General features: G+C 40.8%; 1 protein-coding gene across 1 annotated transcript in view; it reads left to right on the top strand.

Annotated features, from left to right (window-relative positions):
- Rhobtb3 (Rho related BTB domain containing 3) overlaps positions 1-16,907 on the top strand; it is a 51,497-nt gene that overhangs the window by 12,210 nt on the left and 22,380 nt on the right. The window contains exons 4-6 of the mRNA XM_036206838.1: positions 3,395-3,549; positions 7,770-7,881; positions 10,742-11,107. Coding sequence (XP_036062731.1) covers positions 3,395-3,549; positions 7,770-7,881; positions 10,742-11,107 — 633 coding nt within the window. The remainder of the gene's footprint in view (positions 1-3,394; positions 3,550-7,769; positions 7,882-10,741; positions 11,108-16,907) is intronic.

Here is a 16,907-nt window from a genome sequence, read left to right as displayed (position 1 = left end):
GAAATGCCATTTATTTGAATGCAAGATTACACTGTTTGTTTACAAGAATGAATAGACACTTCATGACAATATCTTAAAAGTAGTGTGTGTGTATGTGTGTGTGTGTGTGTGTGTGTGTATTGTGGGGTGGTAAAGACAGTACTAACTCTGATTCCTAGAGCCATTGTAGCCATGAGGCAAGCAGATCTCTGTGAGTTCAGGGCTAGCCTGGTCTATATAGTGTGTTACAGGACAGCCTGAGCTACTAGACCCTGTCTCAAAATAAACAACAAATAAATGTTATTTTGGATCCTCTGGTTGTTATATGCTTAATCTGAATATATTTAATCCAGAAATATTTTATTGAATCTATGAGCAATTCCAGACAGACCTTTGCATAGACTCTTATGTTAACTACAACTGATTGGTATGGGGAAGTGCCAGATGATTTAGAAGAGAATCTCAGAGTATCCCAGTTAGGAAAATTTTTCTCTAAAGCCAGTTTGAAGAAATCCTTTGGAGTCCACAAAACATGTAACTAACCAACTGACAGCTGTGCACGTGACAGTTTTCCTCTTTGCCAAGTGAGTAGAAGGAAACATTTTCAGTGACACGGAGAACAGGCTTCACTCCACTGGCTTTAAAAAAGTTACTTTTTTCTCAAAGTTGGATTGTTAGCCATTCTTGAACATCAGGTTCATTTTCCTCTTGAAACACTGATGACTTCATTTAACTTTTATCCAGAAGTCAAGTCGCATAATGTGTTCTGCCTATCCGCCCCCTCTAGCCACATAGGGAGACTTTTATAGACATAAGAAGGCTTCTGTCTTCAGAAAAATCAAGGTGCTGTTTACAAAGGCCTTGTACAGAGTGAGAAATGCCCATTGTTCTCTCTCAGTTTAAATGCTGCATAAACAGCTTGCTACAAACTGAAAAAGTCTCAGAAAAAGCACACTAAGATACGAATGTATGGTGTAATTAAGGAAGATGGTATTAATATGTTTCTACTTGCTGTATTTTGGAAACTGGTAATCTCTATTCAGACTTTGTCACTCTGTTTTGGATATGCCACTTTTATGTGTCTGGTGGGGCAGGGACAGGTTTGCCTGTTTGCCATTTCTGCTTCCCAAGGCTAAGACACCTGGCAGATCTAAGCTGCAACTTCCTTTTCTGTAAAATGAAGATAAAAGTACATGGTTTATGAACTTTATTTTTATTTATTAATTTTTTTGAGACAGGGTCTCCATATGTAGCTGTCCTAGAACTCACTATGTAGACTAGGTTTGCCTCAAACTCACAGAGATCCCTTTGCCTCAGCCTCCTGGGTGCAGGGACTAAAGGCTCTTTGCTTTCTGAATTTTAAAATAGTACAGCTCAGTTAGTAAAGGTCTTTGCTGCCAAGACTGAGGAGCTGGTTTGATCCCTGTGACCCACGTGGTGGAAGGAGAGAACTGATTCCAGAAAATTACCTTTTGATTTTCACTCATGCACTGTGGCATACATCCCATAATAACACATATGTGCTCCATCTGTGTACAGTCACTGGGTAACATTTATGTGCTGCCCAAGGGAATTGCTCAAATGCTTTTTCATGGCTCTTCCACTCATTTCCTCAGTTGTGAGCTTGCTGGCTGATGCTACCACACAGTGCCTCCCAGATGTGCCTCTCTGCAGGTGGGAGCTGCTTTGCTGCATAATGTCCTCTCCATGAATGCAAACCTCATCTAATTACTGGGTGCGGGTAGGACACAGAGGCTCTGCTACTTTTCTTCAAGTGGGAAAAAACTCTGAAAGGCTAACCTCCAGAGAGCCTGTAGGATTAGGTAAGATCTCAGGTACAACTGCACTGTTGTCAAAATCTTTCCAATACTCATACCCATTTCCGTCACTCCTGAGGAGAACTGTTCCTAGGTTCTCTGAGCTGGCTAGTTTTGTCAACTTGACACAAGATCCAGTCATACAAGAGGAAGGAACCACTATAAGAAAATTCCTCCATAAGATCAGGCTGTAGGCAAGCCTGCAGGGCATTTTCTTAATGATTGTTGGGTGAGGGCCCAGCCCATTGTGGGTGGTGCCATCCCTGGGCTGGTGGTCCTGGGTTCTATAAGAAAGCAAGCTGAACAGGCCATGGGGAGCAAGCCAGTAAACAGCTTCTCTCCGTGGCCTCTGTGTCAGCTCCTACCTCCAGCTTCCTACCCTGTTTGAGTTCCTACTCTGACTTCTGTACGGAAGTGTGAGCAAATTAAACACTTTCCTCTCCGGGTTATTTTTGGTCATGGTGTTTCATCACTAACCAGGACCAAGTAGTGAACCACTTGAACCACTCTCCACCTGAGACTGTGCTTCCCAGGGACACCAGCTGACAACAACAGGCTTGCTTGGAGACTGCCTCATTCTTTTGACTTAGCCGCTTTTTGAATATGGCCTATCTGATGTTTATCCCTGAGACAAAGCAAAGCTGGCTGGTGAATATGGAGCTGAATATATATTTTTGGCCTTAGGAAGAGTATAAAGATGACATAAGCCATACTTTTCCTGTTGTAAATATGTCTGTTGAACACACATAAATCCTAAGAAGTTTGCTTTTTTATTAAATACTTTTTAGTCTTTACATTTTAATTTGATTCAATTTTATTGCTAAAGTAGAATGTTTTAGGGGCTGAGGAGATGACTCATCAGGTAGACCACTGGTAGCTCTTCCGGAAGACCTGGATTCCTTTCCCAGCACCCACATGGTAGCTCCTAATCGTCTGTAACTCCATTTCCAGGGGATCCAGTGTTGTCTTCTGGCCTGTGCTGGTACCTGACACCACGCGGTGCTCAGACATACAAGCAGGCAAAACACCCAACCATAGAATAAAATAAATCTTCCTAGTAGAATGTTTTAGGATTAAATGATTGCATCAAGAATGTACTTGATGTGAAATTTATAGGTGCTGGCAGTCTGGCAGTCTGCAACTTTTTAAAATCCATGTCAATTGAGGGTTTCATTAAAATAAAAGTATAGGATTTATTCAAACTTGATGATCTACTTAACAGAAAATTTATGACAAAAGAAGACCCAGTCCTCAGTTTTTATGGTTCGTGTGTATGATCAGATGGCTACATTTGATCTACTGTCTAGTGATACTATGTAGGGTCTATGTAACTGCATCGGGTCAGCTGTCACTGGCCGGTTATTGTCATTGCTATGCTTTCCTTGGTAATAGCCTCTCACCAACTTCTAAATTCTTCTCTTTTCTAAAACACTCTGTTCTCATGGTCAGTACTTGTTCATCTAAGGACTTTTTTTCAACACTGACACTATTTATTGAGAGTCTAATGTATAACAATCTATCTATTAATGATCACATTGCCTATGTTTTGTTTTCATGTTTAATTTTAAAACTCTCTGTTTTTATATTCCCTTCCTCAGAAGAATTACCTTGTACATGCCCCCTGTGTACCTCAGACCGAGGAAGCTGTGTTAGTACCACAGAAGGGATCCAACTTGCCAAAGAGCTGGGAGCAACCTATCTGGAGCTCCACAGCCTGGATGACTTCTACATTGGGAAGTATTTTGGAGGAGTGGTAAGTGGAGAGCCCTGCAGCATGTGAGGCATCTGTCAGGATGGCACTTTAGCTACTTTCTAGGGCATTGATTAGAGTTTTAGTTTTATAAGCATGGTTTGTTTTAACCTTGAGAAACACATTAAGTGTTAAGTGCCATAGGCTTAATCAGTGTAAAATTATAAAATTCTCTATCCAAATGAAACATTCTTAATCATCTGTTATGATTTTTAGAATCTTTCAAAATTGGTACTATATCACCCCTTGTGTATGTCAAAATCACATTTTCTTATATAAACCTTCATGAGTTTATAATAATCTTGTTACTGTTTGTCTGTCTGTGTATGTGTGCATGCACAAATATACACACCTATGCCTCATGTGGGCCTGGGTGCATATGTTCATACTTGGATGTGAAAGCCAGAGGACAGCCTCGTGTCCTCAGACACTATTCACCTTTTTTAAGGACATGGCCTCTCGCTGACCTAGAACATGCCAAGTAAGTTAGGCAGGCTGGGTAGTGTGCTGAGAGGTCCACCTGTCTTTCCTGCCTTAGTGCTGTGTGAAGCATGCTTTGCCATGCTTAGCATTACTGGAGAGGGAGGAATACATGTGCTGTGTGTGGAAACCAGAGGTCATTCTTGAGTGTTGCCCACCTTGTTTTGTGAGACAAGGTCTCATTGGCCTGGAACTCACCAATGGTGAAGTTGGCTGGCCAGTGAGCCTTAGGCATCTGCATGTCTCTGCCTTCCTAGTGCTGAAATTACAACTACATCCCACCATACCCAACATTTTTCCCTGACATGGATCAGGTCCTTGTACTCGCAAAGCAAGTACTTTACTGACTGAATCAGTGGGTCCTAAAAGTTCTCCTTATTTCTATTAATTGAAAATAGTGATTTTCTTTTATGCAGGTTCAGAAAGACATCACAACTAGACTTGATATAATTCAAACATGCACTGGGTTCTAAATGTCATCAAGCCCTTCCCTTCAGGGCTCAAGGAACTATGTGCAAAAAAAGGTAAAAAGAGTGTTTAAGCCAGAAAGGATGGATGGCACCAAGGAGACAGTGCTTTCTAAGCACAACAGGACGTTGCACATATGAATTCACAGAGGCTATGGCAGCATGCTCAGGGCCTGCACAGGTCTAAGCCAGATGAGGTCACGGTGCTAAGAGGGGGAAGAGGATAAGAGGTCCCATCCCTACAAGAAGCCATTTCCAATTGACAACCACTTTTCTCCAAGGAAGTCTCACTGATACACAAACCATGCTTAAGGCCCCATGCCTGGTGGTAGATGACCAACACAAAGCAAAGTCTGTGGAGTGCTTGTAAATTTTTTGTCACATACTGTTTTGTTTTTATTGCCTCTTACTGGTCTTTTCTTGTATATTATGGTTTCCAATTTTGTGTTTTTATGTGTGTGTGTGTGTGTGTGTGTGTTTCTTGTGCTTTTTGTTTGTTTGTTTGCTTATTTATTTTCTAAAGCGAGAGAGAAGATGTGGATTTGGATGGGTAGGGGGGTGGACAGGATCAGGAGGACTTGGGGAGAAAGGAACTATGATTAGAATATATTGTATAAAATAATTATTTTCAGTGGGAAAAAAATCACACTCCTAGTCAAAGGACAGTGTATGTGGATTGCTTTTTGCTTGATGTGAAGGAGCTAGGCTTTGCTATTTCAGCTGCAGTGGTGGTGTGTCTTATGGTCATTTTAGGTCCCAACATATGGTAACTATCCCATAGTAACAGAACAGTAAGGTCTTTGGAGAGTACTTTTGCATCATTTAACAATTTACTGTTTTTAAACTATCCAGCTCTCCAAGAAGTAACCCTTCTCAATAGGCAAATCTGATAACTGTCAATGAAAATCACACCAAGGGCAACTCTACCTTAAACATGAGATCTTTGGACTTAATGTACTTTTGTGCTGAAACATTAAATTGCCACAGACAACTATAGAAATTTTATTCTCTGGAGTTCACTGATTTGACTATAATAAACAAATATAAGTGATGCTGATTTCTATTACACATACATAAATAGCTATAATTTAGTCCAGTATTTCTATTGTAGTGGTTTGAAATATTTTAATTTGATCAAGAACTGTACATTTCCATGAGATATTTAGGTAATTTATGTGGGGAGGTGGGAATCATCTTTCTTTAGTGATTTTGTTTGATGACTGTTTCATGGATTGGGTTTAGTTTCTTTTCTGTTCAGATAAGAGCCTCCTGGCTCTCTATTCCAGTTTGTGGAGCCTGAAGTACTTAGGATCATTCTTCTCGTCTCCCTTTCTCTTCTTTCTCATCCATGTTTCACTTTCTTCCTAGTGTCTAATGCTGTAGTTACAGTGAGAGATATGAGAAGGACTGAATATGTGGTCAAGGTTGGAAGAGAGACATGGATGTTTCCTTTATGTTAACAGTAAGAATATGAAATAAGATCAAGATGGCCTTGGTGTGTGTGTGTATGTGCATGTATGGTCATGGTGTGTGTGTGTGCACATGCATGTGTGCCCATATACTTGTATGTGCCCTTATGTGCACACGCAGAGGTCAGAAGACGATCTTTCATGGTGATACTCACTTTCCGCCTTGTCTGAGATAGATTCTCTTGCTGTCACCACCACATACACCACACCAGCTGGCCCAGGAGCTTTGGGGTACATCCATCTTTCTGTAGGGGTACTAAGATTACACTCATGTTACCACTCCTGGCTGTACGTGGGCTCTGCATTTCCAAACTGAGGTTCTCACACTTGATCAGCAAGCACTTTACGTTTACCTGTCGAGCCATTCCTCAGGTCTCGAGACTCTTGAGTAGTAATTTGTAACTGAATCTTGGTGGTGAGAGATTATGGCATTTGCAAGAATACAGCTGGAGATGATAATACTGAAGTGAAAGAGCATTTAAAATCTTGCGATTCAGAGTCAGGGATGAAGAGTCCGGAGTGAGAGGATACCTGCCCGTGAAATTCAGAGAGCCCTACCATCTACTTGTATGCCTTCCCATAGGGCGTAAATTAATGGCGCCAAAAGGACATGACTACCTAGAACAGATACCACACTTTCTAGAACTGCCTGTGCTTTTACATGTGGCTGTTGCTATTTATATTTAAATTAATCAAAATGAAAAATTCAGTTCCTTGAGTATTAGATGTAGGTCACATTTCAGGGTTCTCTGTAGCTTTCCATTGGCACACAAAGTTTTGTTAGACAGAGCATTGACCAGACTCCCAGACACAGGACTTAGTTATCCAGTCCCCGATCTCAAGTCTATTCTGGGCCTGCTTTCCCAATGGTGGCTCCATTGCTGGGACCTTTAGACCTGAGAGGTTGGCTGAGGGTAACTGTTGAAAGGGAACTGGTAAGGGAACAGCTGCAGCTCGGGGGTCCTCTTGGGTGCCCAAAATTCCTTGAGCATGGGGATGAAAAGTGGAAAGGAAGAGTCGGAGATGGAAGGAGGTTGTAGTCTTAGTCCAGGAGTTAGGGGTGACCTGTCCTACACGCTGTATGTATCTGAGGAGCATGAGAGTTTTAAGATAAATCTTGCTGACCATGCCTGTGTGGAGATAGGTTTCTCAGAATGAGAATATAGAGTATCTTTTTTTCCTCATAGTTTTTTTTAATTAACATTTTAATATTTTGCTGTGTGAATGACATCGATTTGTGAGGCACATCACAGGCTGGGAGCTAGGTTAGTGCATGTTGAGGAGAGTTTTTGTTAGTAAAGAACAATGTATTAAGAGAAACAAGTGCAGCTGCATTGCTGAAGAGGACATCTGGGCACAGATGTGGCCATACCTGTTGCTTCCTTGAATGTCACAGTACTAACTTCAGTGGTTCCCCACTGAGGAAACTGCTGGAGCCATGAAGTTGCAAAAGGTTTGTTGCTTGTTTGATTATTCAAAAAGAATATTTTTTTTCTTAAGTGAGGGCACCTGTATTCAGACAAAACAAATCAATCCTTCCAAATTTATTTATTTATTTATTTTTTATTTTTATTTTTTTGCCAGAGGTGAGGACCGAACCCAGGGCCTTGTGCTTGCTAGGCAAGTGCTCTACCACTGAGCTAAATCCCCAACCCCCCAAATTTATTTTAAATGTTAAAAATTATTTGCACATCTTTGCAAGTATTGGCACTGACATTGAAACCATTTGCAAATGTGATTTGGAATACAAATAATCATGTCATCTATAATTGTGTTGGACTTAATCTTAATTTGATTCATGTTTCAGTTGGAATATTTTATGATTCAAGCCTTAAATCAGAAGACAAGCGAGAAAATGAGGAAGAGGAAAATGACCAACTCCTTTCATGGAATTCGACCTCCTCAACTGGAACAACCAGGTGTGGAGATGTCAAGAAGACATTTCTTACAAATCATTCTACACAGATCTTAGAGAAATCCCTTTCAGTCCAAGTATGCTCAGGGTCCATCTGACATTCTGATTCATCAAACCTGGCACAAGGGCCAGGACTTTCTCAGCTGACATTGAAATGGGTGGTTGTTAAACCACACTTCTGAGAAGTACTGATGTAAGGTTGATCCTATGGATTCTTAGCATGTGGTAGAGAGGAACCATTGAGATTAAAGACTGACAAGATAACTACAAAAGGCCACATGTCAGTCTTAACTGGATGCTGCTCAATAGACATCTAAAAGGCAACCTTGGGACACTTGGAATTTTAATATGAACCAGAAGCAAGATGAGATTGTAGGATTATTGCTAATTTTCTTACCTATTACAATTAATAAGTCACTGCTTTCATTTGGGGGAGATAATGTGAAAATATTTCAGAGTCACAGTGATCTAATGCCTGCAGCTTACTTTTAAAGGATCCAGCTGTGTATGTGTGTATGTCTGTCTATGTCTATGTTTGTCTTCGTGTCTAGAGATAAAGCAGCATGACAAAGTTACTAAAGGGTGAAGTAAAGGGTGTATGTATGCACTAGCATTTGTGCAAGTGAGTGTAACTATAAAAATAAAATAGCGCTGGGCAGTGGTGGCACATGCCTTTAATCCCAGCTGTCAGGGAGGCAGAGGCAAGTGGATCTCTGTGAGTTCGAGGCCAACCTGGGCTCCAGAGTGAGTTCCAGGACAGCCAGAGCTACATAGAGAAACTCTGTCTCGAAAAACCAACAAAACAAAACAAACAAAAACCTCAAAATTAAATGAATAAGTAAATAAGTTAAATAAAATTACATATTAACATTTTACATTGGTTTTATAATATAATAGTAGAATATAATAGTAAGAATATAGTAGAATAGAATAGTAAGTACCTATTGGATCAGTTTATCTTTAGTATTTTTTCTAAAAATAATACTTGATATCAGAGTAATGATTATAGTTTTTATCACCTTTTTTCTTTCTTTCTCTCTTTTTTGGTTTGTTTATTTGTTTGTTTGTTTTTCGAGATAGAGTTTCCCTGTGTAATAGTCCTGGCTGTCCTGTAGCCCAGGCTGGCCTCAAACTCACTGAGATCTGCCTGCCTCTGCCTCCCAAGTGCTGGAATTAAAGGTATGCACCACCACTGCCCGGCTGACTATAATTTATTATGATAATGTTATTGTATTTTATGAAGAAGTGGAAAAGATGGATTTGAAAGGCCCAAATACAAAGAAATAATGAGATACACATTGTATATATGTATTAAATAATCAGTGTGTATTCCATAAATGTGAGATATTCCTATTTGTCAAAAAGAAAAAAAAAAGCTTCAAAGTAGGCACTGGAGAACTATTTGTTGAATGAATATAAATATAAACCAAGGAAATACAAATTAGAATTGGGGAATCATTTCCAGTTTTTGAAAGTTCGGATAGGTCTGTTATGTGGTAAATTCTGGGGCCTTAAATACTTCCAGGGCTGGAAAAGAACAAATAGTGTAACAACTAATTGTTCTCACTGATCCAAAGGAAAGAACATTCTCATTCCTCAGAAGAACAAAACATCCCACACTATTTGATACTGATAGAAACTTCCCCAGTGGCTCTTCATTTGGAGGTCTGGGTAAATGCTGGGGGTCCCCAGCAGTGTCTGAGCAGCAGATTCAGCCTGTGTGTTCACAAAGCTGTTTCATGTGTCTTTTAGTTTAGAGGACTGTGGGCCAAGCACTAAATAAAACCCAGGATCCAACATGACTCCCAGGTGTCTCTGGGGCTGACTCGTTCTAAGGATTAGTACTGGGCTCTGGGAGCACATGGCTTTCAGACTGTTAGCATTTGAGGTTCTGTGAAGGTACCCCAACCATAGGAGGAAGAATGGCCTTGGTGCAGTGCGGGGAGCCTGGCCCTGGAAGATGGTAATCAGCGTCACACACCCAGCTTCCGAGCTTTGTTTAGAATAAAGGATTTCTGTTGCTGAAGGAACTAATTTCACTTGCTTGGATCATGGTGTGCCATTCTTTGGCTACCTTTCCCTTATGTTCCTCTGCTCAGGTTTGCCAGCAAGCGAGAGGCCAGACGTCTTACAGTTAGGTTCTGTGGGGAGGACATGACTTGAGGATATTCTGGGCTGATGGAAAGCTGTCTCTTCAATAGCACTTCAAACTACTCATGGTAAATCCAAAAGAAGGTGCTCTGTAGGGAACCCATGGATTGTAGTCAGCACCCTGGCTGAGGTATGTTGAGAGGAAAGAACTACTTGCTGTTTGGTGAAGTAGATTATTTTACTAGAAGGAAAAAAGACTAGGAACAAAATAGAATCGTTAGGATTTTGGGCAGTAGAGTAGTTGGAGTCATTGTGGTTTATGAAGACATGGAAATTCACTGACATGAAGAGGTTGCCGTTGACCTCCACTCCCCATCCAGCACTGCAGATATGAGAGAGGATTTTTTTTAAATCAGGTAGAAGAATGGTGACTCTCAAGTCCTGTACTTGGGCAAGTGTTTTGTTTTGAGACACACAAATAATGAGAAATGTTATTTTATTGCTCATATCATTAAGTTTCCATTTTCACTACAAAATAGCAATATCCTATTCATGTGTGTTCTGTAAAATGTGCTTTGGTAATCCCCGATGAACTAGTTCATATACTCTTAGGTTGTGCTGTACAAAATCAATGATTTGTAGATTTAAAAATGGGCAAGTATTGGTACTTTGTAGGATTCCATCTTATTTTTAAAAATACTTTTTTTAGTTATTGGGCCTGTAGACATAAAAAAAAAAAAAAGGTTATTATTTTAATTTTCCCTCGGAAACAGAAAAGATGCCTGTCTTGAAAGCCGAAGCATCACACTACCACTCTGACTTGAACAACCTGCTGCTCTGCTGCCAGTGTGTGGACGTGGTATTTTACCACCCAGAAGTGACGGGCGTTGTGGAGGCCCACAAGATTGTTCTCTGTTCTGTCAGCCACGTTTTCATGCTGCTTTTCAATGTGAAGAGCCCTACCGACATTCAGGACTCCAGTATCGTCCGAACCACCCAGGATCTCTTTGCCATAAACAGAGATGCTGTATTTCCAGGTGCTAGCCAGGAATCTGCCAGCAACCCGCCACTGCGCGTCATTGTTAAGGATGCCCAATTCTGCTCCTGTTTATCAGACATTCTGCGCTTCATTTATTCAGGTACCTTTTCAGGCACTCCTGGGCTCTTCTACTCTGTTAAGCCCTCTAGAAGTCTGTGAGAGTCTTGCTTAATTCTACATTTATCTTACCCCTGCCATCTGAGGTGATGCTTACACATGAAATGTAGCGTTTACTTTATATGTAGAAATTAGTTGAAGGTTTTTTGTCTTCCTGATAAACTTATTTGCCTTAAGGGAAAAAAAATGACAAAATCACATAGCATACAATTTGCTATTTTAGCCATTTTTAAGTGTATAATCCAATGATACTAGATGCATTTATAGAGTACGATTATCATTTCCATTTATCTCTATAATTCTTTACTTTGAAAATTGAAAATATACTCCCATTAACTAGTAACTGCTCCACTTTCCACTGCTGATTCTGATTCTCTGTGTACCTCAGATGACTGGCTTCTTTCATATGGCATCATGTCTTTGGGATTCATCCAGGTTGCCATTTATGTCATAAGTGCTTTGGAAAGAAACAGAATTACCACATAATATAGCAGTTCATTTCTGCGTGTATACCTGAGGTTATTAAAAGAAAGGTGTTAAAGAGGAGTTGTACAGCCATGCTCATGACAGCATCATACACCATAGTTAAAATGGTGAATGTGATCCAAATGTCATCACTGGATTAATGAACAAACTAAAACCAGGATATGGATACACTGGAAAATAACTCAGCCCTAACAAACAAGGATTTTTTTTTTTTATTTGAGCTATGGTTATATCATATAATAGTTAAATTTTAGTTATGTTTTTTTAAAAGAACATCTGTAGTTGATTTTTGTTGAAAATGTGAGAATAATGTGATTGGTGGCTTGGTGAATAGTGACTTGGAAAATTCATGAGTAAGTACCCATAGGGCACACTGCCTTAGCTTTTGAGGCTTCCCATACATTTCAGTGGCCTTGTAGATCAGGTTCAAGTAGCCAGAGTCATCAAGTAGCATCAAGTTAATGGTTTCTTTTAGTTGTATTAGTTCTAATGACTTCTTTTAGTTCTACAAATTTTAATGTTTAAACTTAGAATCTTACAGCTCAGAATTTAATACTAACTCTAAAAAACAAAAATGTTTGCATGTTAAGAAAAATGGTTGTAATGACATGTCTAAGGAAAAATGACAGAGGAGTTTGATTTTCCAATGAGTTTACTGTTGAAATTCTATGAATTATTCAGCAGCCTTCCGATTAAATCCATTTACTCCTGGAAGGCACACAAGTACTCTAAGTCATTTATGCCTTCTTTAATATGGTAGCTGTAAAGAAGGTTCAATATCAGAGACTGAAGTGGCTTTCTCCTAGGGAGGGTTGTTTTTTACATTGTAAAGTCAATTCAGTAGAGCTGAGAAGAAATGCAGGCTGTGGACTAAAGCGGAAGAGAAGAGAAAAGGCTGTCCATGTACCCACACCCATTTCCCTGCCAGTTACCTGTGACAGCATTCTGAATCCTCCCAGATACTATTAGAAAGAGGTTTTATTCACCTGTACGGATGCTCTGGTGAACATGTAATCCTTATGTGCTGTTTTCTGGGGACCATGGGTGCTTTCCTTGGACTTGGAGCACAGAGGAGGTGATGAGGCCAGCAGGGCCTGTGGGAACCATTTCTGCCATTCCTAGAAGGTGTCCTCCATGTGGTCAGGCTGGGCTTTTGAAGGCTTGCATGTGATGGGGTAGGGGAGCTTGAAGTAGACTGGGCAAGACAAGAATTCAGTGAGGAAGCTCCATCAGTCTGGCAAGCAACCTTTCAGCATCTAGAGTGTGCAGATTCTGATGGTGTGACTGGCGTGGGGTGCAATGTGACCTATATTTCCACCAGACTCCGAGTGATGTTTGGTGCTCCTGAGGCAGCCAGGTTTCAGCCACAGCCAATGAAATAGGACTTGGACTTCAGTTGAGAGACTGGGCTGGGGAGCCCATTGTCATGTTTGGGCACAAAGTAAAACTGAGCTAAGCTTCAAGGCTGCCTGATTCAGAGCTATTTGGAGCTTAGTTCTTGATGTCCTGCTATATATCTGCCCTAAAAGGGAGAGTGGATCTCAGCAGATGAGTAGAAATTAGGGAGCAAGGAAAAATGGGGTGCCAGGTATAATGGAGGCTATGGAACATGTGGGGAAAGAGAGCTCCTCAGCCAGCGCAAAGCTTCTGTACTTCTGCACTTTTGCACATCTGCACATCTGTACTTCTATGCTTCTGCATCTCTGCGCTTCTGCACATTTGCACTTCTCTACATCTGCACATCTGCAATTCTGCACTTCAGCACATCTGCACTTCTGCACATCTGCATATCTGCACTTCTGTACTTCTGCACATCTGCACTTCTGTACTTCTGCAATCTGCACTTCTGTACTTCTTCACTTCTGCACATCTGCACTTCTGTACTTCTGGACTTCTGCAATCTGCACATCTGCACTTCTGTACTCTTCACTTCTGCACATCTGTGCTTCTGTACTTCTGCACATCTGTACCTCTGCACTTCTGCACATCTGTGCTTCTGTACTTCTGCACATCTGTACCTCTGCACTTCTGCACATCTGCACATCTGTACTTCTGCACTTCTATACTTCTGCACATCTGTACTTCTACACTTCTGCACATCTGCACTTTTGTACTTCTATACTTCTGCACATCTGTACTTCTCCACTTTGGCACATCTGCACTTTTGCAATCTGCATTTCTGCACATCTGCACATCTACACATCTGCACATCTGCACTTCTGTACTTCTATACTTCTGCAATCTGTACTTCTGCACTTCTGTACTTCTACACTTTGGCACATCTGCACTTCTGCACATCTGTACTTCTGCACATCTGCACATCTGGACTTCTGTACTTCTGCACATCTACAAATCTGCACTTCTGCACATCTACACATCTGCACTTCTGCACTAATATACTTCTGCAATCTGCACTTCTGCACAGCTGTACTTCTGCACTTTGGCACATCTGCACTTTACATCTGCACTTCTGCACATCTGTACTCCTGCATATCTGCACTTCTGTACTTCTGCACATCTGCACTTCTGTACTTTGTACTTCTGCACATCTGCACTTCTGTACTTCTGCACATCTGGACTTCTGTACTTCTGCACATCTGGACTTCTGTACTTCTGCACTTCTGCACATCTGGACTTCTGTACTTCTGCACATCTGCACTTCTGTACTTCTGCACATCTGCACATCTGCACATCTGTACTTCTGCACTTCTGCACATCTGCACTTCTGCACTTCTATACTTCTGTACTTCTGCACGTCTGCACGTCTGCACTTCTGCACATCTGCAGTTCTGTACTTCTGCACTTCTGCAGAAGATAGGGTAGGTTTGACTTTGGCCTACGGAAGAAGGCGCCTGGTGCAGGTTGAGAGGGAAGAATAACTGGCTCTGCAGGTTCTTATTAACCATTCTTCAGTTATGTACAAATGATAAATCTGAATTGAGCAAAAGAAAGTATAAGTTCTGTCTTTAAAAATATTAAAGCCATCATTGCACAGTTTTTATAATGCATATTTACTATAAGAAAAAAAAACAAACACACACACATACAGACCCCATTGTCCAAACAAAGTAATCCACATATCAGTGGTGTTTGCTTTCTCCACTAGATTCTCATTTGCTAATAGATTAGAACCTTAAAATATTAATTTCTTACCATATGAAACAAAAACTCTTATCTACATTTTTCATAGAGTCTTCAATAAGGAGTTAAAATGTTTCCTTGGAACATTTTCAAACCTCTGAATAGAACACAGGTTTCCAGGCCCATTGTGCAGTGATTTCTTCACAGTCCACAGGTCACAGGGTGTATCAGGGAACCATGGAAGACCACAGACATAGCTTGTCTATGTCCATGGGGCTGCTCAGGCAAAGATGTAACTCCATGGCACAGCTTGCTCAGGACAGCAAACGGGTCTGAAAAGCTACAATAAACCTATCTTCTGCCCTTAAAAAAAAACAAAAAACAGTCAACCAGACCACAAAAGGTACTATTTAGATAATAACAGGCTTGTCTTTTGCCTCTGGGAATTGTGTTATGTGAATGTTTTGGCTTTGTGTTTAGAAGGCACATATTTCATAGTCTGGTTAGAGTTTTATACTCATATATAAGCCTTCAGTTTGTTTTCCTCTTCAAAAGTTTTGAATAATTAGAGACATCCCAGGTGTATGTTAACCTTCCTGTGCATAAGAGGAACATCATATGATGTGTTAGCATTTAACAAGTGATGCCTGAGGATGAGGGCTAATGGCAGATGAGATATGCAGTTTCTGTGTTCAGGGAGTTATCCTGAAACATCATACACTTGTAACATTCTTACAATACTTGGTAGTTTAAGGCTTGTAAATTCCTGAGTCACATGTGAGGGACTCAAGAATGTGACTTTGAACTGAACCTGCCATGACCCAAAATTCCACATCACTTACTGAAAAATGCAGAGTCAATGAACATGTGGACGAGCCTTTGGGTTCAGTTTGCATAATATTCTCTCCAATACTTGGAATTATTCTGCAACGTGCTCTTTTCTGTACAATAGAAAATAGCATAGGATACCTGAATGTGCTGTGATCTTCAACAGACTAAGAAATGACTGAGGGGCCTGAGAAATTACCCCTAGGAAACCCCAGTGAACGGTGCAAGATGAGGAGCTACAAAGTTCTTGCCGTAGGACACTGTGCCTGTGGTCGACAGTGCCATGAACTGGAAACATTGTTCAGGGGTGGATCTCATGTCCAACATTTCACCACAGAAAAGAAGCCATAGCCTAAGGATTACTATTTTATTGGCAGTTAGGGTGTCAAAGATACTGTGATTAGTATTTCTAGGTCTGGGAACAGCCTGCTCGTTAGTGTGCCATTAGGACTCTGTCCTGCTCTCCCTCTGGTTACTGGCTCTTGGTGGGTCTGTTTGCCGACAGCCAGGTGGCCTCTCAGTTTGCCCGTTTGTTTAGATTATTTGATGCTTGCTCCCTTGCACATAGTCCTATGAATGGATTATGTCTCTGTTCTTTGGTTAATATAACTTTACTTGTATTAACTGGATGTAAGTTTTACTCAACAATATTAAAGGTTAATACCGATAATGTAACTGTGTTCTCCTTCAGTGTGGATAAGTGTAAACGAACAAAAATACTCCTACTGTGTGCTGCTAACTGGGTGTTGATAATGTCTGGGATTTTTAAAGTGAGAACATGGTCAACAGCAACACTCAGAGTATATTAGGGGCCCTGGGAGGTTTTAAAATGTATCAGTGTCTGGAACCCTAGCTCCAGAAAACCTAACTTAATTAGGATGAGATTTCCTTTGATGTATTTTACAAACTATCTTTCTTCAGGTCAGTATTAATGCACAGCTAGAATGGAGAATCAATTTGAGCTCCCTTGGTTCGTTCCCAAGGCATTTGCTACTCCTGGCATTTTTTTAAATGTATGAGGTTTATTGCTTGGAGATTAGAAAGGTGGCAGAAAAGATAGCTACAAATTCAATGGAAAATCTCTTGTCACTGTAGTCATTCCAGACGATCAGCAGGTGGACATATGACTAGCCTATAGCCCTCTGAGTGTTGGTGTCAAGAATTGGTACACTAGAGTCCAGGAAAGTAGCTTTGAAGTTGGCCAGGATGGAGACATAGCTCAGAAAAATACCTGTTCCTGCAGTGGCTGGACACTGTAGTGTGTCAGAAGACAACCTCACTGCCTTTCTTGGGTTGGTTTTGGAGAGTCACAGGGCAGGCATCCCACCTGAGCCTGAGAGTGCACACAGCCTTCCGAACACACATCTGCAGGGTAATCTCCAGACCAG

Source organism: Onychomys torridus, chromosome 15, assembly GCF_903995425.1.
Source record: "Onychomys torridus chromosome 15, mOncTor1.1, whole genome shotgun sequence".
In the NCBI taxonomy this organism is placed as follows: domain Eukaryota; kingdom Metazoa; phylum Chordata; class Mammalia; order Rodentia; family Cricetidae; genus Onychomys; species Onychomys torridus.
This window is presented reverse-complemented; position numbering and strand designations above follow the sequence as displayed.